General features: G+C 42.3%; 1 protein-coding gene across 1 annotated transcript in view; it reads left to right on the forward strand.

Annotated features, from left to right (window-relative positions):
• The window catches only part of RAB8B (RAB8B, member RAS oncogene family), a 45,723-nt gene that overhangs the window by 15,252 nt on the left and 5,754 nt on the right, over window positions 1-24,717 (forward strand). The window contains exons 2-7 of the mRNA XM_061595085.1: window positions 6,999-7,059; window positions 15,014-15,074; window positions 15,952-16,029; window positions 17,545-17,634; window positions 19,209-19,274; window positions 22,312-22,362. Coding sequence (XP_061451069.1) covers window positions 6,999-7,059; window positions 15,014-15,074; window positions 15,952-16,029; window positions 17,545-17,634; window positions 19,209-19,274; window positions 22,312-22,362 — 407 coding nt within the window. The remainder of the gene's footprint in view (window positions 1-6,998; window positions 7,060-15,013; window positions 15,075-15,951; window positions 16,030-17,544; window positions 17,635-19,208; window positions 19,275-22,311; window positions 22,363-24,717) is intronic.

Here is a 24,717-nt window from a genome sequence, read left to right on the forward strand (position 1 = left end):
GTTGGACTACAACCTGGGTTCGAATCCCCACACAGCTATGAAGCTCACTGGGTGACCTGGGGCCAGTCACTGCCTCTCAGCCTCAGAGGAGGGCAATGGTAAACCCCCTCTCAATACCGCTTACCTACTCGTAGGGTCGCCGTAAGTCAGAATCGACTTGAAGGCAGTACATTTCCATTTTCAGCATCAGCATACTGCTGACACCTTGCCCCAAATCTCCAGATAGTCGCTCCCAAGGGCTTCATATAGATGTTAAACAGCATTGGGGACAACCTGGTACCCTGCCCAACCAGTACTTGTGCCAGATCAGCCTCACAGTATGTCTTTTGCCACTTGCAGGCAGGGCTGTGGAGTCGGAGTCATGGAGTCGGAGTCGGGAGCAATTTTGGGTGGAGTCGGAGTCAGTAGAAATGTACCGACTCCGACTTCGACTCCTTCATAAATGGCAAATATATATTAACTAGTAATAACAAATTTACTGTAGTAAAATGGTAGCACAAGGCATTTCATCACCACCACGTGAATCCAGAGCTTGGAAAAGTTACTTTTTAAAACTACAACTCCCACGAGCCCAATCCCTGGGGCTGATGGGAGTTGTAGTTTAAAAAAGTAACTTCTCCAAGCTCTGGATTCGCGTGGTGGTGATGAAATGCCTTGTGCTACCATTTTACTACAGTAAATTTGTTATTACTAGTTAATATACATTTGCCATTTATGAAGGAGTCGGAGTCGGACAGTAGAAAAATAGAGGAGTCGGAGTCGAAGGTCTGGCATACCGACTCCACAGCCCTGCTTGCAGGGCCCAGTCCAAAGGGTGGCCAGGTGGAGCCCGGGCCCCTGGGGCTACAGGGGCCCCTCCACTCCCCTTCGATTTGCGGCAGGATTGCTGCCGCGGATCACACAGTGAGAGCTCCAGAGCCCCCACCATTCCCTTGCTACTTCAAACTACCTTTCTTGGCTGTTGTGTGGTTGCGTGGGCAGCACTGCCCTTAACCAAGATGGCAGCCGAGTTTCTTAAGGGGCTGAAGCCTCTGCCGTCATCTTGGCTGATGGCACGCATGCGCCCTGAACTCCTACTGGGAGGACTGTCAGGATATAAATTTAATAAATAAATAAGTAGTCTGACCATGGCAATGGGGTAACACTCACCCCCCTATCCCCAGACCACCCCTTCCTCCATCTGGAGCAAAAACCAAGTTGAGTGTGTGCCCTGCCATACATGTTGGACTGGTGACAACTTGAGATAGCCTCATGGTTGTCATGAAGTCCAGAGCCAGCAGACTTGACATGGAGGTTGAAATCACCCAGGACTATTTTTCTGGGCTCCTCCAATACCATAGCAGCCTCCGTGAGCTCAGTCAGTTTATTGTCTCCTTGGTGTGACACCAGGTGCAGGCACTCACAGCCAGATCCAAGACAGAGTGGTTTCCTGGTAACAGAGATGGAAATTCTATGGACTAGATCAACCCTCCCCACCAGTCCTTACAGCCTGTGCTGGTGTTGCATCAAGTATCCAGGTGGGTCAGATCAACTCCCCACAGCTCACTCACCCAGGTCTTGGTAATACACACTAAATTGGTACCCTCATCCATGATGAATCCATGAGTGTGGTCTTATTATTGTGTACTGATCTGGTGTTAAACAACAGCATACACAGGCTGGTGGGCATGGCAGATCAGTAACCAGGAACCTGTCTATGGGAGTGGGAGCCAGGAACATTGCGTAGATAGCCATGCCCTCAACTTCCATGGTAGCTCATTGCCTTGGATGTGTGTTAAATGTACGGTGTGGACCTGGCCCTTGGGGGGATCGCCATTATCCTGCCAAGATTGAAGAGGGTGAGGTCCAGATCCAAAAGTTACTGTGTAAAAGTCAGTTTTATTTGGCTTAACAGCAACCTTATTTTCTACTAAGATCATAAAGCAGACCCCAACCTGGTGCCCTCCAGATGTTTTGAACTACACCTCCTATCAATCAATGGGTTGTAGAGCTTACCTGGAACTCAACTCTTAAGAACTTTCATACCTTTTAGCATGTTACAGAAGCAAGCACAAAAAAAATTCCTGGCATCTTCAAAATGTAATAAACATGCAGTGACAGATGCTTTTGTGTACTACAGTCCAGAAGTGTTATCCTCACTTGGCTGGTAGGCTCACACATGCTGAGAGGGAAACTGTAAATTGGCCTCCAATCTAGTCTTCCAGATATTTTGGCCTACAACTCCCATCATCCATGACCACTGACTGTGCTAGCATAGTTCTAGCCCCAAACATCTGAAGGGCACCAGGTTGGCGAAGGCTGCTGTAAACAGTGAGACCAAAAAGCCATGAAGTACAAGACATGCAGTTTGACTTTTCTGTGCAAACCTCAACTGTATGAAGGATGAGCACAGTGATCATTTACCACAGCAGTAAAAGGGAGGTTTTTTTAAAAAAATGTGGAAGTGAAAAAACTCAATTTAATGTAGATGTAAGCACAATCTGCATCAGTATGTATCCAAGTCAGACTGGATTTTTGCTGGTGTAAAAAATATTAAGCTCCAGATTTTTTTTTAATTGCCTCAAACTGGAGGTGTGGTTTTTGTCTACCACTTCCTTTTGCACCATTTATCTTACTGTGGACACGTGTGACAAGAATGTCCCCCAGGCAGTCTCCACAATGCAAGTCACGTAATATGTCATGTCAAATTTTAAGGAAATGTGGATCCAGCTGTCATACGGTGGGGTGCAATACTATATAAAAGATGTTACAGTTTTATGGATACACTCTTAAAATACCCAAACAAGATCTCACTTGATGGGAAATCTGAATTTGCTGTTGTCCAGCTTGTTGCACTTGGTTATGATAGCGGGCTGTTGCTCATCTCCTAGCTCTAAACCTTGCATCTGGGAATATCTGTTATGAGAACTGTTATTCTTAGGCAGCTGTGATTGGCCCTTGGTCTCTACCAGTACAATCAGATGCTTATGGCTCTTCTGTGTTAGAAAAATGGTGTAGTATATAGGTATACAGCTATTAATTTTTAATAAAATAATGTGCGAAGTGAACCTGAAACTAATGTTGTGAGATACTACCAGGTGACAAGAGGGAACAGCTTTGTGAGGTGTTGTTTTTAAAGCAAAATTTCTATGTACTCGTATTGAGGAGTTCTACACGGCCTGGCATCCCTGTGTGTGGGAAAATAGAGCAAAAGATTATTCTTCAGAGAAACTAGTTTTATAAGAAACTTGTACTATGCAGACCTATTTTCTTATCTCTTCTGTAAGAAAACATTTGTTCATGTTGTACATTCTGATATATAAAATCTATTTTGTTCAAACTGTTTCTTTTTGAAGCTAATGAATGTTATAGCCCAGTGTGTCTGTATGTGTTAACCTTGAGTTCTTCCTGATAGAGGGGCAGTTGCACACACACAACTGAGGTTGGGATGACAATTAGCACCAAAAGCAGGCCTATGTGGGCTGCAAATGAGCCATACTGGCAAGAAAATGTATCTTCTGGCTCCTTAAAGAGGAACAACACTTATTGTTGCAGTTTTGTGGCCTAGTGCTATTTCCTCAGATGTGTGAAGTATTATCCTTATTGGATTATTATTATTAGTCGTGTGTGCGTGCGTGGACACACACAGGTGTAGAAAAAAGTTTGTAAACTCATAAAATGGAAGAAAGCAGTAAATCTGTTTCTGTGCAAATGTGTACAGTAGAATAATCCATTCACAATAGCAGTCCCTGGCTAGCTTATTTTTCTTGATATCCTAATTTAACATCTAAAAGAAACAGTGACTTTCTGTAGTGGGGAAGATAACCCCATATTGATCTTGCTTTGATCTTGCTTAGTAGAAGAAACATAACTCAGCAATGCATTGCAAACTTCTTGAAATCTTGACTAGCCTGGCCTGAGACATCTTGATACCTGAGGTTGAAAATCTAAATGGCACCCCCTTTGCTAATTAATCCTCTGGGAAGAATCCTCTGGGAAGTTCTCTTGCATGGGCCCCCTCGCAGACGAACTTCTGTGTTCTTCTACAGCTCCTGTTCATTTCAGTTGCAGCTTGTGCAGGAGAACCTAGCTGTGGATTCTGCCCTATGGGCCTACTGGTTTGTGTCCTATTCAGTGGTGCCCTAAATCGTCTACCAGATACGTTGTCTCTAACTTGACTCTTGGTAAAGCCACCCTGTGCATAGGTGTAATACTCTTCAGGTGCAATACCTAAAATGGCATTTTCCAGACTTCTGATACCTGAGGCAGACTGTTTGCTGAACAAAAGCTAGAGATACACTTCCCTCTTGCACACTGTGAGGTTTATGTTTAATGTACATAAGAGAGCCACCCACTTTCAGTAGAGCCTTCTCAATGTGTTTCTGTATGAGTCGCTGTTCTGATTTGGAAGAAGGCTTTTGCAGAGAGGAAATATACAGGTTAATTCTGTGGGATGTCTGCTTCAGGAGTAGTTGAAAGATTCAACCCCCCTGTTGCAGACAGGCAGCAAAGTTATCCCCAGCAGAGGCAAGGCCAGAATACTGAATCATACTGAGACATAGGAAACCTGGGCTTACACAAGCCTTTTAATCTTAACTATTCTTTTTCCTAATGGCACAGCACACCAACAGTATTGTCATGGTGCACAATTTAAAAGTTAGTGGCCTAAGCTTTCTTGTATTGTTGACTGCTTTCCTAGTGGTAAAAAATTAGAATTAACTCTGCTGCCTGACTAAACTCTGAAACCTTCTCCATCATGCTCTTCATTTTTTAAAGTTCCTTTTGGAAACACCTTCCTTCACATTTCATGCAACCTGCTCATCAGGAAGCAGCAGTCAGTCACCAGATCTGTGCTGCTGGTGGGTGCAGCAGCTTGCCACTTCCTGTTGCTGAAGTGAGGAAACAAAAGAAACGTCATTGCTTGCTCGTTAAGAGCTGCAAGTGCTTGTAAGACTTTCCGTTGTTTCTGTGAAAGTGAGAGAGCAAAAACTCTGTCAACTCTGTGTACATTTCTCCACTTTGAACAGGAATTTAGTCAACCAACTACCATGTTACGGCACACATTACATTTAAATTGCCTCCCTGGGCTCCTGCTGGGAGGAAGGACAGGATATAAATCCAACAAATAAGTAAACAATAAATTAGGAGATATTGGGTTGCTTAAAACCTATGGATACCAAATGTAGGCTTAAGGCATAGTCTTATGGGCATCTGCCTTTTCTGTAGGACGGGATCTTCCCTGTGTGTGTGGGAGAGATGATAAAAGCAGGTGGTCTATGTCTCTTAGGTGAAAAATCTCAACTTTGTTATAAAAGTAGGTATTCCCACCGTAACGTCTCTGTTGGCTGCCCACAGCAGATGGGCTACCAGGCCAAGCCTCAATTTTTCTATTGGATTATGATTTGTCATTAGATGCTCATGTATGTTACCATTTTGTGCTGATTAGTGCCATTACAATTTTAATTTTATTAGCTGCTTTAAGTATGCTAATGAAAGGCAGGATGTAAATTAAACACTCATGGACCAAAGGAAAAGGATTCAGCAGATTATTCAGGGGTGGGGTAGGAGAGCACACAGGTGGGCTTTAGCAACAGAACTGAGCTGCATTGAGTGAAATGCCATCTTTATTACCAGAAGCCATGCCAAGACTCCTGTCTCATATTAACTCTTCAATATATTTTTTTAATTGACTGCTCATTTTATAATTTTCTGCACCTATCTGAAGGCTTAGAAATGTGTTCCTTTGGAACAGAATGAATACCATGTTGGCTTCAGGCACAATACAAAAAATGTCTATAGGTTATTTCTTCCACATTCTGCTAAACTTCTCATTTTATCTCTAATTCAGTTAAGTGTAATTAAATGCAAGCTCTTCAGAGAAATTGACAGAAATTTCAACAGTGGATTTTAACACTGGGCATTATTTTGGACTGTTTGTCAGCAACATTGTTAGCCTAATGTGGGGGGTGGGGAGGCTCTGGAGATGGTTAGCCAGTTCATTGTGTCTTTACCCTGGCCTTCAACACCTGAGATGTACATTTTTAGGACCCATCCTTTTTCTGTGATGTTGTTTGGTTGTTTTTAACTGTTGTAAATTATATGTTTTTAAATTGTTGTAACCCACACTGGGACCTTTGGGTGAAGGGCTTGTAATAAATTATGATGATGGTGGTGGTGTTTGCTATGAGGATCTGGATGACTAGAAAGCAGAACAATTAGACCTGTATCTGTAGCAAGCAGCCAGACCTGTTTCAGAGCCACTCCATGTTTTCCCCCAATTTGACTTGTTATTTGGAACCAAGTTATATCTGTAAAAACAAAACTGTTTTTCACCCATTCACTAGAATGGAGAATTTTAAAATGGCCATATAATTGCCAGTGTCTGTCTCACAGAAATTGATAAAATTCGCAGGCATAGGAACCCATCCAGAATGGATTAATCTGCCAAACTGTAGACAGAAATATGTAGACGTTTTTGTGCAGGGCACCTTTTAAATGTTGATACTTTTTTTTCAAGTAAAGTAAAACTTGGATGCAGTTTGCAAGTATCACTGCTTCTGAGTGGACAAAGCTTGACAGATTTCATAATGATAGCTGCACTGGTTCTCCTTCAAGGGCAGACGTTACTGGTTGCGGGTTGGTATTGTAGGAATCATATAGTGCAGTGGGTGGGTGGGGGAGACCATGGATTCCTAGGAAAGACTGGGGTGAAGGAAATGTCACCCTCCCCCAGCAAGGACCATGTTACATAAAGGGTCATTGGTGGGGGGTTGGCCCCCTCAACACAGACTTTTGGGGATCCCATTGCCCAAGTGAATCTCCAGTCACACTTCTCTGGATGCAAGCCAATGTGAGGTTGTACATTCTCCTTCATATCAATCAACCTTGAATGCTAAATTTCAGTATGCTTATTTGCAGAGCCATCTCTACATACCACTATGACAGACAGTATCTAATTTGAGAGCAAAGCAGCACAACCATGTAGAACCCTAATTAATACAAATCTTTCTTTCCCCCAGGAATTGACTTTAAAATCAGAACAATAGAACTAGATGGGAAGAAAATCAAACTACAGATATGGTAAGTTTATAAGAATACAGCTTGCCTTTGCCCCTGGAGATTTCAGATCAAGGTTGCAAAGCGTACTTGCCAATGGATTGCTGTTTATCTCTTTCTCTCAAGCTCCTTGAATTAAAAACTTGGGCATGTTACTTAAAGTTCAAACCAGCTTTTGAAAACTGATACCAGAAAAATGTTAGTTGTCTACACAACATTTACATGCAAGAGGTATTCATGATTGAATAATGGGTTGTTGCTCATCCCTTGATGGTTTAGTTAAGTTCTACATTTAGGCCTTCTAAAGACTTGTGGCATTTAGACATCTCTGGCAGACTTGTCACCGTTTGGAGGATTTGTTTTCATCCCTAGCATTGTTTGGTGTACAAACTGCTTTACAACATAGGCTTGAGACCTAGCATTCTTCTGTGAGACAAGACTTATTTTCTGATTATTAAATCATATTAAATTCTCCCTTTCTATTGAAAAAATGCTCAACACAGCTTATAATTACAAAGTTTAAAAACAAACTGGTTTGAAACAGAAATAGAACAAGTCTAAAAATAGCCACAAGAGAGAATTGATTCACAAAAGGCTTCTCTCAGCCTTGGAGGTCAAGCAGCAAGTTTTATGTTCCCAGTGAAATAGTGGTGCAAAATGACTTGCATGTGCCATATTAGTGGCTGTAACATCCATGTACTCTCAGTAATGATAGACAAACTTTGCTCCCTCCAATCTAAAGATTGTTAAATAAATAGCCAATATATACTCGGAGAACGTGAGGTCTCTTCACACAATATAAAACCAGCCAACCCCCACCACTCCATCTTCCTATCCAACAGAGAAAATAGGAGTTGAGATCACTACATGTGGAATGGAACGACTGCACTAACAGAATCAGCATTTTGTTTAATGGGTACAGTTGGAGATGGAGCACATGGCTGAACACCAATCTATACATATAAGCAGTGGAGGCTGGTTACTAGGGTTACTGGGGCACAGCCACAATGAAAATGTCAAGCAATTTTTAAAAAACAATTCCTCCCAAAATCCCAAAGCCACGCCCTTTCCTGCCCTAGAAACATCTTATACTTCTATTTGAACTCAGGAAAGCTCTGCAAACTTTTCTATCAATCTACTGTTCTCAACCCTACTAGGAAGGCTCTGACTCCATCTGTTTTTATGGGACCTATCCAGCACAGTCAGTATAGTGGATTAGGGAGGAGTCAAGACTTCTTCAAAAACAGCCCCATGTAGCATGTATCAGAATCATACATTAGTTCTTTTTTTTTTTTTTACAATAATTTTTATTCAAATTTTCATAAAACATAGAAAACAAAATCATAAAACATTCAAAGACAAAAAACAAAACAAAACAAAAATGATTAAACAAAAAAATAAAATAAAATAAAATGTTGACTTCCCATTTGTCACATATCAAATCAGTTATAGGTCTACAATATATAACAATCCTGTCTCTTAAATCATATTATAAAATCACTTTCCTCCAGTAGTTATCTTAATTAATCATCAAATCTCATAAACATTACTTTATTCTTTCCACAAAAAGTCAAAGAGAGGTTTCAATTCTTTAAGAAATATATCTATCAATTTTTCTCCAAATAAACATGTCAATTAATCCATCTCGTTAATAATTATAATAATCTTATTGTCATAACCATAGTCCAAATAAACATTTCGATTAATCCATCTCATCAGAATCTGTTAGGTCCAATAATTTCAATAGCCATTATTCCATTATCCCTATTAGTTCCATCTTCCATCTTCAATAGTCCTGTTAAGTCCAGTAATTTCAGTGTCCAATCTTCCATTATCAGTATTCCATAATAATCTTGCTGTTGTAGCCATAGTCATATAATAAGAGTCTGATGGGAATTTCCTCTATCCCAAATATTTTCTTGCCATCCATTCTGAATAAGTTGCTGAAATACTGTTGTAAAGTCATATTTGTGTTCTTCTTTTTTACAAAATGCACTGGCTCATCTCTTAAGAGTTTTTCCATTGTCACATGGCTGCAGTTAATTCCATAGATTTTCTCTATATCAAGCTCCATCACATCATTCCAGTCCAGAAGATTATCCAAGCCATTGATAACTTTATCTCTAATATCTTCATTAATTTCTTCAGAGATAACATTAAATTCCAAACAGTAGATTTTATTTCTAAAATCCATAAACTCCAGATCTTTTTCCAATTCCACATTTGTTCCAATCTCCAGGGCTTGTATCTTCCCTTTATTTTTTCTTTTCTCATCTCTGATCTCATTCTCCTCTCTCACAGGGTCCCCTATTTCTTTAAGCTCCTGCGTCATTTTGCTCAGTTCAATTTTCAGCTCCTTACTACCCTGTCGCAGGGTTTGTTTCGTTATCTCAATCTCATCCATTATTTTCTGAAACATAATTACTTCCAGATTCTCAGCCACTTTCTTGATTGCCATTTTTAAAACCACGAAAACAAAGCAAAACAAAAATAAAGAAGAACCACTTCTTATTTCAGCAACAATTGGGTTAATATTCCAGGCTTGATGACCTCACAGTATAAACAGAGCAACCTGCCTTATCTCTCTTGTGCAAGAATGCAAAACAAATTTAGTTCCCAGCATCAAAACAGTTAGTGGCGTCGTGAAGAAGCAGATTCGTCAAAATAAAATAGACCAAAAAGAGAATAGTCCCAGACAATATAATATTCCTCGGAATAGAAATCAGGAATAGAAATCCCTCTTCTGTTTATTATCTTTAGAATGCACTTCCAGGACAGCTTTTTGCGACAGAAACAGAGATAAGCTGTTAATTTCGTGAATAACAGAGAAGAGCTATATCTCACCCAGAAGTTGTCCAAAGCCGATCAATCTGACAAATCTCCTTTTGCTGCAACAATTTAAACCAAGTAAAAAAAATAATAGAAAGAAGGGTGCTTGCCTGTTAGTCCGTTCTCTCTTTGAAGAAAAGATAAACGTATCGCTTAAGCAGATAGAGCTTGTTAGAAAGTCCGTCCGGCATTGTTGGCTGGACCTTATCTCATAAATTAATGAAATCCAGTCCTCCCAACAAAAACAGGCTTTGAGGTTGATCTCTACGTTTCTCCCTGCCCGGGAGAAATTTCATCAGTCAAAAAAAAAAATGTTCTGACTGATTTATATCTGAATAAGCTTCTTTTGAGGCGGGAGCCCGTCCCAAAAGCAGGCACAAGCGAAGTCACCCTTCCCGGAAGTCCAGAATCATACATTAGTTCTGAGCATACTCAGAGTTGTTTCCCGAAAGCCAGATCTCATAGGTCACCAGAAAAGCAACAGATAGTATTTCCTACTTTGAGGAGTTTTAATTTTTGTTTTGTTTAGTATTTTTTATGTGACCTTACTAGAGAGAGATAATCAGAGAGCACAAGCAAACAACAGTGAGTCTCTGTATATACTGTAATAAATATCTTTTTTTTTTTACTTAATCATGTTGCATTTTTTCATGAATTGAGAGGAGAAATAGTGGATGGCTTGTGTATGTGCTGCAACAAACTCTATTAACCATTTCCCTGAATTCATTCATTAAAAGCTGCAGCAGCTTGGGTGAAGCAGCTGATTTGAGACACATGCAATTCAGAGTATTTTCAGAAAAGATTTGTGGATCTGCTTCCAATGAACCCCTCCCCTAGCTTAAGTTGAGACTATTTTGAATGCCCAGGAATGGAGGAAAATGCATGCTTTTTTGTGAGTTTTGTCAGTGGACTAAAACGAAAAGTTTGGGTTCTTTGCTTGTCTGGATATGACTCTACATCCTTTTCCAAACCCAGAAGATATTCTCCCTGATCTCAAGCATAATAGAGGCTGATTATTATTAGTTTGGTGCGATGTACTCTGCACATGAGCAGAGACTATTACTTCACTTTTTCAGGACTGAGCTATGCTTTGCAAATATGTTCTGCTGTGCTTTGATGTGCCCTACCTCAAATGGGGGAATCATTTTTTTGTTGGAATACTTTGTTCTTTTAATTTAGAAGAAAAATGTTTTGGATAATGAAAAGTTAAATTGATTCTTGTGGGGGAGGAAAACTGCATGTAACTGGTAGCAAAGTGTTCGTCACATTTTAAAACGTCTTGTGGTATTAGTTTATTTTTTTGACAAAGGATGTGTAGGTGTAATCAAGTTGTAGGTGAATTCAAAAACTTATGTCGTGGTATGGCTTAATTTCTAAATAATAATAATAATAATAATAATAATAATAATAATAAATTTAATTTCTTCGTCGCCTATCTGGCCTATGGCCACTCTAGGCGACTTACAAAATTATTAAAATACAATTAATAAAATACAGTAATACAATAAAAACAATAGATCTACAACAACAATATTAAAACTGGGTAGGAGGCATTACAATTATATCGATTAACCCTCCCCAGATACCCTGAAGGCCTGCTGAAAAAGCCAGGTCTTTAAGGCTTTCCGAAATACATTTAGGGAAGAGGCATGCCGGAGATCTTGTGGGAGGGAGTTCCAAAGAGTGGGGGCCGCCACTGAGAATGCCCTCTCTCTTGTACCCGCCAATCTGGCTGTTTTTGATGGCGGGATTGAGAGAAGGCCCTGTGTGGCCGATCTTGTCGGGCGGCATAATTGGTGGCGTTGAAGGCGCTCCGTGAGATAAACTGGGCCGAAACCTTATAGGGATTTAAAGGTCAATACCAACACCTTGAATTGGGCTCGGAAAACAACTGGAAGCCAGCGTAGGTCGAACAACACTGGTGTGATGTGATCTCGGCAGCGACTATTCGTAAGTAGTCGAGCCGCCGCATTTTGTATCGGTTGTAATTTCCGGACCGTTTTCAAGGGTAACCCCACGTAGAGCGCATTACAGTAGTCCAAATGAGAGGTGATCAGGGCGTGTACCACCAGTGGCTGCTGATGAACAGGAAGGTAGGGTTGCAGCCTTCGTATGAGGTGTAGTTGGTACCAGGCTGCCCGGCTCACTGCTGAAATCTGAGCCTCCATGGACAGCCTGGAATCAAGCACAACCCCAAGGCTGCGGACCTGGTCCTTTAGGGGTAAACTCACCCCATTGAACTTCAGGTCAATGTCACCCAACCTTCTCTTGTCCCCCACAAGTAGTACCTCGGTTAAGAGTTATAGAGTCAATCTTGTCCGAAAATCGTACTTGGGCCCTCTTACATGGAAGCTCCTCCTCTGCCCATATGTAGAAAAGATTTTCTTTTTTAGTAAGGAGACAGTAGCACTTTGCATATGTATAATGGCACACTTTCCTAAATAAGTGCTATACAAGTCCTATTGTAATGAAAACAGCAAGGTTAAAAATTGCAGCCCAAAACCACTGCATGCAAGGGCAATAACATCTACAGTAGGGCCCTGCTTCTCGGTGCTCTGCTTTTCGGCGTTCTGTTAATACGGCGCTACCGTGGCGATCAGCTGGAGGGGGGGCTGGAGCTCCCCGCGCTCCAGTTGATCTCACCGGAGGAGGAGAATATCAGCTATAGAGCGCTCTAGCTGATCTTCTCTTCTGGCGGGAACAGACTCCCATGCTGGGATCCTCTTCTGGTGTGATCAGACTGTCCTCCGGCGTGATCAGTAGGTTAGGTTCCAGATCCCCGCGCTACAGCTGATCCGTTTTTTGGCGATTTTTGCTTTTCAGTGGGGGTCTGGAACCTAACCTGCCGTATGAGTGGGGCCCTACTGTATTTAAAAAATCAATTTAAAAAATAGGACTCTCAAATCTGTCAGATTCAACTATAAAAATAAAATCTAGATCAGTCTTCCCCAATGTCCAGGCTGTGCTGGCTAGGGGCGATAGGAATTGTAGTTTATGAACTATGAAGGGGTTGAGGAAGGTTGATCTAGAACTTGCTTGCTTGTAAATACCACTTGAGTAATTTTTACTTGAGTGCAAATGCATTAAGATTGAAGTTGTAACATTTTGCTGGCTTGTTTTTGTTCAATGCAGAATGTAATTGCAATCCGCAGAGTGCTGTCCCAGGAGGCTGTTCCAAGTGGTCTGAAGACTGGTTGGTCCAGTTGCTTCGGAACCGATGGGACATTCTAAGACCTCCTGTGATGAGTTTGCAAAGCACTTTGCAGATAAAATTGATCGTCTAAAGAGTATGATTCCGCACGCTATGGATACAGTGAGTGAGCCAGAGTCGGCCAGTGGTTCTCCGGTGATGTGTGATTGGTTCCAGCTTCTTCCTTCTGATGAAGTGGACAAGGTGCTTTCAACCTTAAGGCCAACCACCTGCTTACTCGATCCTTGCCCATCATGGCTCATTATGAGCTGCAAGAACAGACTGGGTGAGGGGATCAAGGTGGTGGTAAATGCATCCTTGGAAGAGGGCGTGATGCCATCAGCTCTCAAGGAGGCAGTAATAAAACCAATTTTAAAGAAGCCCTCCTTGAATCCCCAAGATCTGAACAGCTTTTGCCCAATCTCAAATTTACCATTCTTGGGCAAGGCGGTCAAGCGGGTGGTGGCAGAGCAGTTGCAAGCGCACTTGGAGGAAGCTGATTATCTGGATCCATTTCAGTCGGGCTTCAGGCCTGGACATGGGACTGAAACAGCCTTGGTCGCCTTGGTGGATGATATGAGGAGAGCGTTGGATAGGGGTGAATGCACCTTCCTCGTCCTCCTGGATCTCTCAGCGGCTTTTGATACCGTTGACCACGGTATCCTTTTGGACTGCCTGGAGGGATTAGGCACGGGGGCACTGTACTGCAGTGGTTCCGTTCCTTCCTCTCTGACAGGCACCAAAGAGTAGCATTGGGGGATGAGGTTTCGGATCCTTGGCCTCTCACCTGTGGGGTGCTACAGGGCTCCATCCTCTCCCCGATGCTATTTAACATTTATATAAAGCTGCTGGGGGCTATCATTAGGAGATTTGGGCTGCAGTGTCACCAATATGCGGATGACACACAGCTCTATCATTTAAATCTTCACCAAGGTCAGCTGTAGAAACCCTGTCCAAGTGCCTGGAGTCGGTGAGTGGCTGGATGGGAAGGAATAAGCTGAAACTGAACCCTGACAAAACCAAGGTCCTGTTCGTGGGAGACAAGGGAAGGTTAGGGGATTTGAACCTGGTGCTCAGTGGGGTACAATTACCCCTGAAAGACCAGGTCTGCAGCCTCGGGATCATTCTTGACTCCCAACTGTCCATGGAAGTTCAGGTTTCGGCTGTGAGCCGGGCAGCACTGTATCAACTCCATCTGATACAGAGACTGTGCCCCTACCTCCCCAATCATCTGCTCCCATCGGTGGTACATGCCCTGGTCTCCTCTCGCCTAGACTACTGTAATGCGCTCTACGTGGGGCTACCCTTGAAAACGGTCCGGAAGCTGCAACTGGTACAGAATGCGGTGGCACGCCTGATTAAAGGCAGCCGCCGGCGAGATCACATAACTCCAGTGCTAAAAGAGTTGCACTGGTTACCAATTGCTTGCCGGGCCCAATTCAAGGTGTTGGTTTTGACCTTTAAATCCCTATATGGTCTCAGCCCAGTCTATCTGAAGGAGCACCTCCAGCATCATCAGCTATGCCGCCCAACAAGGTCAGCCTCAAAAGACCTTCTCTCTATCCCATCAGTCAAAACAGCCAGACTGGTGAGGACTAGAGAGAGGGCTTTTTCAATTGTGGCCCCCACCCTGTGGAACTCCCTCCCAAATGATCTCCGCCATGCTCCCTCTATAATGAGTTTCCACCGGGCTGTGAAGACCTGGCTCTTCAGGCAGGCTTTTGGTGTGGGTTAGATGTTATTGTTTTCAGATTTTTAATGTCTATTATATTTGTATGCCTATCTTGTACATTGCCCAGACTGGCTGGATAGCCAGCCAGATGGGTGACTAAGAAATTCAATAAATAAATAAATATGTTATACTTAAGCTGAAAGGTAAACATTAAGGGTATTGGTATTGGGTGAGGTCTGAAGCATTGAATTGCTCCCTCCATTTTATACATCTGTTTTGATTTACAGGGATACTGCTGGTCAGGAAAGATTTCGCACAATTACAACAGCATACTACAGAGGAGCCATGGTGAGTGCTCATTTTCAACTTTGGTTTTTCTGCTGTTATACAGTAAGTGTATCAGCATTTCACTTTTGATTACCAAGTTCACAATATTGCAGATAAATGTCTTGCTTCACAGAAGGGCCATTTCATGTTTCTTCTAAAGTCCTGTTTCCAAATACAAGATGGGAGTACTGTTTCAGTGAAGTGGGATTTACAATTCCTTAGAAGCTTACCATACTATAATTGTAGTGCCATTGAAATGAGTTGCAGAACACACTAGTTGTGTCATTGCCAATGGTGAGTGACCATGACTGCTGTCAAGTTCCTTCCTTGCCAAAATGAGACAGGTAGCTCTGAACAGTCAGGAATTGAGGCAATGGAATGTAAGCAGATACTGCACCCTTAAGTTAGGTGCACAGACTGGAGTAGGATTGATTTGAGGGTGAGAGGATGCAAGTCCTCTTGCAGAAATATTGAAAAATGAGCTTATGTGTGATGTGATAGGAATGTTGGGTTGTGGATAATGTCTGCATTGCAGTGTTGAGGTGGGGGGGTTAGGACTAGGGGGGCAGTAGGCAACTGCACATAGTTAAACTATGGAATTCATTGCCACAAAATGTGGTGACAACCCAACAGATGGCTTTGAAAGGGGGTTAGACATATTCATAGAGTCTGTCAATTGCTACTGGTTAGGAAGGCCATATGTTACCTTCAGGATCAGAGGCAGCATGCTGGGGAACACGAGCAGGAGAGGGCTGTTCTCATGTCCTGCTTGTGGGCTTCCCAGAGGCCATTGGTTGGCCACTGTCTGAAATAGGATGCTGGACTAGATGGCCTTTGGGCCTGAATCTAGCAGCCAGGTGGTTTGTATGTTCTTACGGTCTTGCTCTGATTTCTCTAGGGAATAATGCTGGTATACGATATCACAAATGAAAAGTCCTTTGACAATATTAAAAATTGGATAAGGAACATAGAAGAGGTAAGTGTATATAAGGGAATAACTAGCTTTGGCTGCCAGCTTCTTGAAACCCCAAACAGAATGAAATATCACCAAGCAGCTTAAATTGCACAACTATCTAGACAGCTGTTGTCGTGTCAAGGGGAAATAGGGGCAAAGTGACTTTGATGCCAGTGACTGGATTCAAGTGAAATTTGTTTTCACAGGGCATCAAGTAAACAAAAAGTAAACAAAAAAGTGTAGGGGTGGAGTAAGTCTGGCTGCTTTCTTTGGGACATATTAGATGAGAATGATTCTCTGAGTACTTTTTCCCCTGATGGAATTAAGATAAACAAGAGACAGATGATAAACATGTAAGGGACTGCCAAGGTGATGGCCTGTCAGTGCTTGAGCATACTTGATTAGGTAATGTTTCAATTTTTTATCTTTGAATAAAGGAACCGAGAAATCTCTTTCTAGCTGGTAAACATTTTGCTTAGCTCTGGGCTAAACCCTTGTTCATTTCTTCTTAGCTGAAGCTATGTTTACCACTCAGTGCTTATTTAAACACCAGCACAGTCCAAGCCCTACATTTTGACATAGTCCTTGCTCAGTAAAGTGAAATAAAGAAAGTTTAAAGGAAAGGATCAGAGGGAGAAAAGGAAGTTGCAATTAATTGGAGGCTTAGGAGGAGGATATATTTGGGAAAGGTGCTATATTTAACTTAGAAAAACGCAACATAGCATCCAAACCCATGACACCAGCCAGTCATTAGTAGTACCGCCCCATGGGACATAGGCCTAATAACTAGTCCTCAGATTCTCATAAAATAAGGCCCAGTTTACTAATAGGAATTGGTTGTTTTTCTTTCTCAACTAAATGTTAATTTTGTCTGCACTTTTTGAGTCTACAATACAGTAATAATTTGGCCTAGTAATGGACAGATATGCAGGTGGGATGATCGCAAGATTGAATACATCCCTGTATTTTTTAAAAAAAATCTTAGAGTCAAAGGGAAGGATTCTTGCCATGTCTTCTCCCTGACATGCTTTTTCTTTATATGGAGAATTTTGGGGTGGGGGAGAGCTTTCAAGATGTATTCCCCTACCTGAAGTCTGGGGTGGTATATTCCAGAACGAGGACTGCGCCAGCTCATGAACAAATAAAACGGCAGCAGAAGCCCACAAGGTCCATGAGTCTTTATTCCATTCAGCAATGCAGTAACTGTCCCATTGCCGTTCATACACCAAAAGCTCCTCGTTAAAGGGAAATTATGAGAGTGAACTTAGAAAAAAAGTCAACTGCTTAGAAGAACAGATATGCTGGTCTAGACCAGCCCCTACTTTTATTTCTGTGGTTGATACTATGGGGTGCTTCCAGATATGTGTTAATCAGACAATTCTTTGAGTAAAACATAATGAGTTTTGTTCTGATTTAATTAAAAATGTGTGACTTCCCATTCTGATAGCTTGGTTCCTGTTATATATCTGGCATAACAAGATTTTGTTGAACAGATGTTGTGATTTCGCTGTTCTTAGTGTTTCTCCCTCTGTTCAGCACGCATCTTCAGATGTAGAAAGAATGATCCTGGGTAATAAATGTGATATGAATGAGAAAAGGCAAGTTTCAAAAGAAAAAGGAGAAAAGGTAAATCTTGCTCCATCAACAACTCTCTCTATATTTTTCACTTTCTTGATGCCCTTTTCTTTCTTGATTCAGTTCTCATTTGGAGGCGGTGAGTGAAATAGAAAAGAAGTGTGCAGTGCAGTAACCACTACCTTGATTTCTATGTTAATTTGGGGATGGACTCGAGTTTATGAAACAGCAGTTTCCCTGGAGCATTTCAAAACCATCATTTATTGAGGTGAAATAATCATGACTGTGGGCCATAATATGCTAACTATCAAGTTCATCAACTACAGGAGTTTAAATCACAGTTGATCCAAGACAGAGCAGCAAGGATAACAAGCAAAAGATTTGGGATACGGAACTCTTGAAAATCCCACCACACTGCAGGCTGGACAGTTACAACTGTTTCATTCTTCCTGTGTGAATAGACAACAGCTAAAAATTGTGCCCCTTCTGCCCACTGATATCAGTTAAATGCTGTCAATTTCATTGTGGTTGTATTTGGGCCACAACCTTTGTGTCCTGAACCAGTTTTGACTCTGTTAACAAAGTTTAGCATAAAAACTAAGGACGTTGGCAAGGGTCACCTAAGGCAGACATAGAAATCAGCTTCAGGGACTCATTAAAACAAACTTCAAAGCCAAGACAAACTTTCAATCTGAGCTGAAGGAGAATGCTCCCTCTCCACTGTGGGAAAGAATAGAAAGGGGATACTTGCGACAGTTTCCCATGGTGTACATGGAAGTCTAGCTTGGCTCCCCGGTCTCCAATTCCACCCCTTTCTGTCCCTCTCCCTTAGAACCTAATGGAGAAAAGCCAGGATGGAAATGGGCGGAGAGGGGGGAATTAAGAGGAGGGGGAACCCAATCCCTCACAATCCAGCCTAATGGAATGAAGCTGCTCCATGAGATTGGGGTGGAATGAGGCAGGTAGATGGGCAGGAGGAAGCAATTTTCTGAGGCCTTGGATTGACTCAGTTATGTTTTCCCAACTACTCAGGTTGTTTTATTTTCAGACTTAAACCTAGAGCTCCATCCATTTTTAGTAACTCTTTTCACTGGTTAAAAACACCATTCTGGGTTACTGCTCATACTGGATAGTAGGCTAGCATCTTGTAAAGGGCAGACCTGAAAGTGGTATCATAGTGTGGTGTGTCTTGCTTCCTTAAACTGCTTGAAAATGGAAAAACAGCAGTAACAACAGAATGCAGAGGCTGCACTTGAAAGAGCTAGGCGGTGTCTTCCATGTGTGTGGTGGCCCTTCAGCTCCACCGTTTGTACTTCAACCCAATCCTGGTTCCAAAGGGTGGGGGCATGCCACAGCAAATTTCCAAGAGGGATGGAGTGGGGCTGCCACCTTAAGGGAAAATGGGGCATTGCACACACCATACATATGGAAGTCCTTTTGCACATTGGCCCCTTTGGATTCCAACTAAAGACTGCAGTAGCTTGAGAATGATAGAAATAGTGTTGACTTAGCCATAAGTCCTGCTTGCAGCTGCTACAATGTAGTTGAGCAGCTAGATGAGCTGACAGCATGTTGAAAATTTACTTTTTAAAAACACCAATGAATTCTTATTAATACTTTTGCAGTTAGCAATTGATTATGGAATCAAATTTCTGGAGACAAGTGCAAAATCAAGCATAAATGTGGAAGAGGTAAGAGCAACTAACAATTTGTTGGCCACCTAGTGGTTAAAATGTTTTTCTGATGTTGTAACTTTTTATTTATGATTTGTATGTTGTACTATAGATGCACTAAATAAAGTCCTGTATTTACACAAGTGCTTTTGGGTGGTCATCAGGAGTGGGGGGTTCAAATCTTAGCTTGGCTTACTAGCCAGCAATTATTTGTATGGCAGCTGACCCCTCACCAGAATACACGAAGGACTCAAGGACTCGGGGAGCCAATATTCAAAAAGGGATCCAGAGGGGATCCCGGAAATTACAGGCCAGTTAGCTTAACTTCTGTCCCTGGAAAACTGGTAGAAAGTATTATTAAAGCTAGATTAACTAAGCACATAGAAGAACAAGCCTTGCTGAAGCAGAGCCAGCATGGCTTCTGCAAGGGAAAGTCCTGTCTCAGTAACCTATTAGAATTCTATTAGAATAGAGTGAGCAGTGAAGTGGCCAAGTTTGCTGACGACACTAAATTGTTCAGGGTTGTTAAAACAAAAAGGGATTGTGAAGAGCTCCAAAAAGATCTCTCCAAACTGAGTGCATGGGCAGAAAAATGGCAAATGCAATTCAATATAAACAAGTGTAAAATTATGCATATTGGAGCAAAAAATCTGAATTTCACATATACGCTCATGGGGTCTGAACTGGCGGTGACCGACCAGGAGAGAGACCTCGGGGTTGTGGTGGACAGCACGATGAAAATGTCGACCCAGTGTGCGGCAGCTGTGAAAAAGGCAAATTCCATGCTAGCGATAATTAGGAAAGGTATTGAAAATAAAACAGGCGATATCATAATGCCGTTGTATAAATCTATGGTGCGGCCGCATTTGGAATACTGTGTACAGTTCTGGTCGCCTCATCTCAAAAAGGATATTCTAGAGTTGGAAAAGGTTCAGAAGAGGGCAACCAGAATGATCAAGGGGATGGAGCGACTCCCTTACGAGGAAAGGTTGCAGCATTTGGGGCTTTTTAGTTTAGAGAAAAGGCGGGTCAGAGGAGACATGATAGAAGTGTATAAAATTATGCATGGCATTGAGAAAGTGGATAGAGAAAAGTTCTTCTCCCTCTCTCATAATACTAGAACTCGTGGACATTCAAAGAAGCTGAATGTTGGAAGATTCAGGACAGACAAAAGGAAGTACTTCTTTACTCAGCGCATAGTTAAACTATGGAATTTGCTCCCACAAGATGCAGTAATGGCCACCAGCTTGGACGGCTTTAAAAGAAGATTAGACAAATTCATGGAGGACAGGGCTATCAATGGCTACTAGCCGTGATGGCTGTGCTGTGCCACCCTAGTCAGAGGCAGCATGCTTCTGAAAACCAGTTGCCGGAAGCCTCAGGAGGGGAGAGTGTTCTTGCACTCGGGTCCTGCTTGCGGGCTTCCCCCAGGCACCTGGTTGGCCACTGTGAGAACAGGATGCTGGACTAGATGGGCCACTGGCCTGATCCAGCAGGCTCTTCTTATGTTCTTATGTCCCTTTTTTGCAGTGTTTCCACAGCATTGCAAAAGAGTGGAGAAGGGACCATAGCTCTGTGGTAGAGCACCTGCTTTGTATGCAGAAGGTCCCAGGCCAATTCCAGGCATTTCAGCTAAAAAGACCAGGGAGCAGGTAATGGAAGAGATCCTTTTGGACATGTAGAGCTGCTGCCAGTCCATCTCACCCTTCTTCCAAATCTGCTCCACTTGCTAGGGGAAAAGCTGGGTCTTGTTTCACTCTGTGTCAGGCTTCTGCAGAAGCCAGACCCAATGAGAGTTCCTTGCTGGGGCTTCTGCCTTCTGCAGACTAGGACAGTCCCCCCTCCTTTTCCTGAATTGTCTACAACTGTCGGAGAAGGTCATCACTATTGTGGATTTGTGGTCACTGTTCTTAAACTTGCATGTGGAGATGCTGCAGTTCATACAGATTCATTCAGATGGAAAAACAGAGAAAGTTGACTGCAGAAATCACAAAGGATGATTAATTTAGTGAGGAAGGGACTATAGCTGGAATGTTTTTTCTGTACAGTTGCTGATGCAGGGGTAATCGCACGATGTGACCCAGGTTGTGACATCAAGCCCAGTTTGCATTAAATGGTTTTGGTCCCAGCTTTGTCGCATACCTCAAATACGTAATTCTGACATTCTTTTGAAATTAAGAATAAATGCCCTTACCACTTGGAGCAACTGTATAAAGTGATTTTCTAGTGCATGAGGTTGAAGGATTAAAACTGCAGTGCACAAGCAAATCACACATGCTTCATACACACCAGGATCTGTGGTTTACAGCAGACAATGGTGGTGGTTGTAGTCTGCAACAACTGGAGGCCACTGCATGGCTATTCCTGGTACAGAATAATAGTAAAATGGCCTCTGGACAACATTAGTTTAGTTGTATTAATTTAGAGCCCATGTTGTTGGGGCATGTTCACATTCCTCCTTGTGACTGAATTTTCTTCACGTTCTTAGGCCCAGCTCTGGACTCACGTTACTTTCTCAGAATGTTTAGCTCTTTACTAAATTAACTCTGAACTGCCAGACACCACTTGACCAAACAACAGAAATAAGCTTAAATATATAGGACAGGAGCGTCAAAACTGGTGACGTAACATTCTCTGATATACAATACGTGTGTTTATTCTACCTGCCTATACTGCCTATTCTAGACAGATTTCTAGAGCCCCTTTTCTGCCATCAGAAAGTAGTGTTGTCTTTCTGCTACATTAGTGAGGGAAAATAAATTGTTCAGAAAGTAATATCTGAGCCAAGAACACCGTCAAATGGGAGTCGTAAAATGGCACTTTTGCTCTGAGGCATGTTTAGATCTTGGGTGCTCAGTCTCAAAGATCTCTCTAATAAGCCAGTTCCCATAAGACTAAAAGTGGAAGGGGACAAAGATTTTTAAACTCCTAAAAAGTAGTTCTCATTAAAAAAAAAATCATCCTGCACACTCAAGTGCCTAAAATGTGATGATATAAGATGAGCTCTTCAGTCCATTTGTATTTTTCTGATAACTTTTTTTCCTCTTCATTCTAGGCTTTTTTCACTCTTGCACGGGATATTATGACAAAACTCAACAAAAAAATGGTTGGTTTCTCTCATCTGTATCTCATGATTAGTATATCTTGTATGGAATACAGAGATTCAGTTTTGCCTGGCCTTAGTAGTCATCCAGAGTTTTGTACATTCAACCCTACCTTTTCTTCAAGTGAGCGGGGTCTTGTCTGTGATGTTATGCTAGAGCTTTGGAGGCATTGAGGGAATCTGTGAAGCTGAGCCCAACCATGATATGCTCCCATCCTCCTTTAGAGCTCATAGCTGATATGGGTACGCATCCATGTGGGGCTCTGCTTCACCTTGGCCAGATGCTTCCTTTGGTGATGAGCAAATCGATGAATCGTTGAGAAGGAAATTCCTTGTCTGAACTGAAATACACATTTTGAATAAATTAGACAGTATATGCCCCTGGAAATGGGAATGTGAAGATTATATTCCTTCCCATTTGCTCAAAAGCAACATTCTGCACAGTTTCTTCTCAAGTCCTGCATTTAGAACATCCACAGCCAAAATTTGCAAAGCTTAGAATTCGCCTGCAATGCTGTCAGAGCTTATAAGGGGAGAGCCCCCATGTTTCTTACCTTTTGGCTTGGCACATCCAAATGGTTGCAATTTTTTTTTCCTGGGAGGACTCTTCTTTTTCTACCTCACCCCACCCCAATGGAAATAAAGAAGACTGAAATGAAACAATATGTTGCAGGCCTCCCAAATCTGATGCATCAGATATTACATGGATAAGTGTTTTAACCAACTAAGTTCTACTCAGAGTAGACCCATTGAAATTAATGGACCTAAGTTAGCCATATCCACTAAAATTTCAGTGGACCTTCTCTAAGTAGGACTAACACTGGACATAACCCTAAGTGCCAGGCAGATTGCGCTTGGGTCTTTAAGATGTACGTCAGGCACCACAGTCTGAAGTAGCCTTGATTCCCCCCCCCCAGCAGTGTAATAGAAATTTTGTGATACATTTGCCTTTTTTTATGGGAACATGAACACTGCTTCATGAGGCCTAACTGAACTTTCCCTCCATATAGTTCTCTGTTAAGACTATCAGACCCAGAGGGAGCCTTGCCATTAGAACAATAGATCTTGGGTGCATTAGAGGTGGCAAAGCAGAATTTACAGGTCTGAATCCTTGCACAAATCCTCCAGGAAATTCTGCTGCAGAGGTCTTGCTGAAAACACACTGGGAGGTGTGTACAAGAACACAGAGGCATGTACAGTGCCTTACAAAAGTAATCAGACCCCTGACCAATGCTCTCATATTACTGAATCACAAATGGTACATTGTAATTTTGTTCTGTATGATATTTTATTTTGAAACTCTGAAACTCAGCATCAATTATTATAAGATGACATTGGTTTTATGTTGGGAAATGTTTGTAAGAAACATAAAAAACGAACATGCTGCTTGCGTAAGTATTCAGGCCCTTTGCTGTGGAAGCTCCCAGTTTACCCAGATGAAAGAAATTGCCCTATCCAGGACACCATTACCTTACCACTGGCCTCCGCCTGTGAACCATTAAAGTTGCTGTCACATTGCCAGGATAACAACCCCACTGTTGAAGGATCATTCGTCAGGCTGTGGACCTGAAGGAAAATGAAGACCAAAGAGCATTCTACAGAAGTGAGAGATAATGTAATACAAATGCATAGCTTAGGAAAAGGGTACAAAATAATAACCAAGTGTTTGGATATCCCAGTGAGGACAATTGGATCAATAATCAGGAAGTGCATCACACCACCCAGGCACTGCCAAGAAAAGGCCGTCCCTCAAAATTCAGCGCTTGAACCAGGAGACTTGTGAGAGAAGCTGCAGAGAGGCCAACAATCACTTGGAAGGAGCTACAGAGTTCAGTGGCTGGGAGTGGAGTAATGGTGCACCCGTCAACCATATCAAGAGCTCTGCATAACACTGGCCTATCTGGGAGGGTGGCAAGAAAGAAGCTGTTACTCAAAGTACCATCTGAAAGCATGTCTGGAGCTTGCCAGAAAGCAGGAGAGTGCCCCAGCTGTAATGTGGGGAAAGGTTTTGTGGTCAGGTGAGACCAAGATAGAGCTTATTGACCAAAGCTCAAAGCACTATGTGTGGCGCAAACCTAACATTGCCCATGCCTGAAGACATGCCATCCCTACAGTGAAGTATGGTGGTGGCAGCATCATGCTGTGGGGATACTTCTCATCAGCAGGGACTGGGCATCTTGTTAAAATCGAAGGAGGAAAATACAGGGAAATACTGCAAGAGAACCTGCTTCAGTCCACTAAAAAACTGAAGCTTGGGAGGAAATTCACTTTTTAGCAGGACAATGATCCCAAGCACAAGGCCAAAGCAGCATTGGAGTGGCTCCAGAACAAAAAGGTGAATGTCCTACAGTGGCCCAG

Source organism: Rhineura floridana, chromosome 14 (genome assembly GCF_030035675.1).
Source record: "Rhineura floridana isolate rRhiFlo1 chromosome 14, rRhiFlo1.hap2, whole genome shotgun sequence".
In the NCBI taxonomy this organism is placed as follows: domain Eukaryota; kingdom Metazoa; phylum Chordata; class Lepidosauria; order Squamata; family Rhineuridae; genus Rhineura; species Rhineura floridana.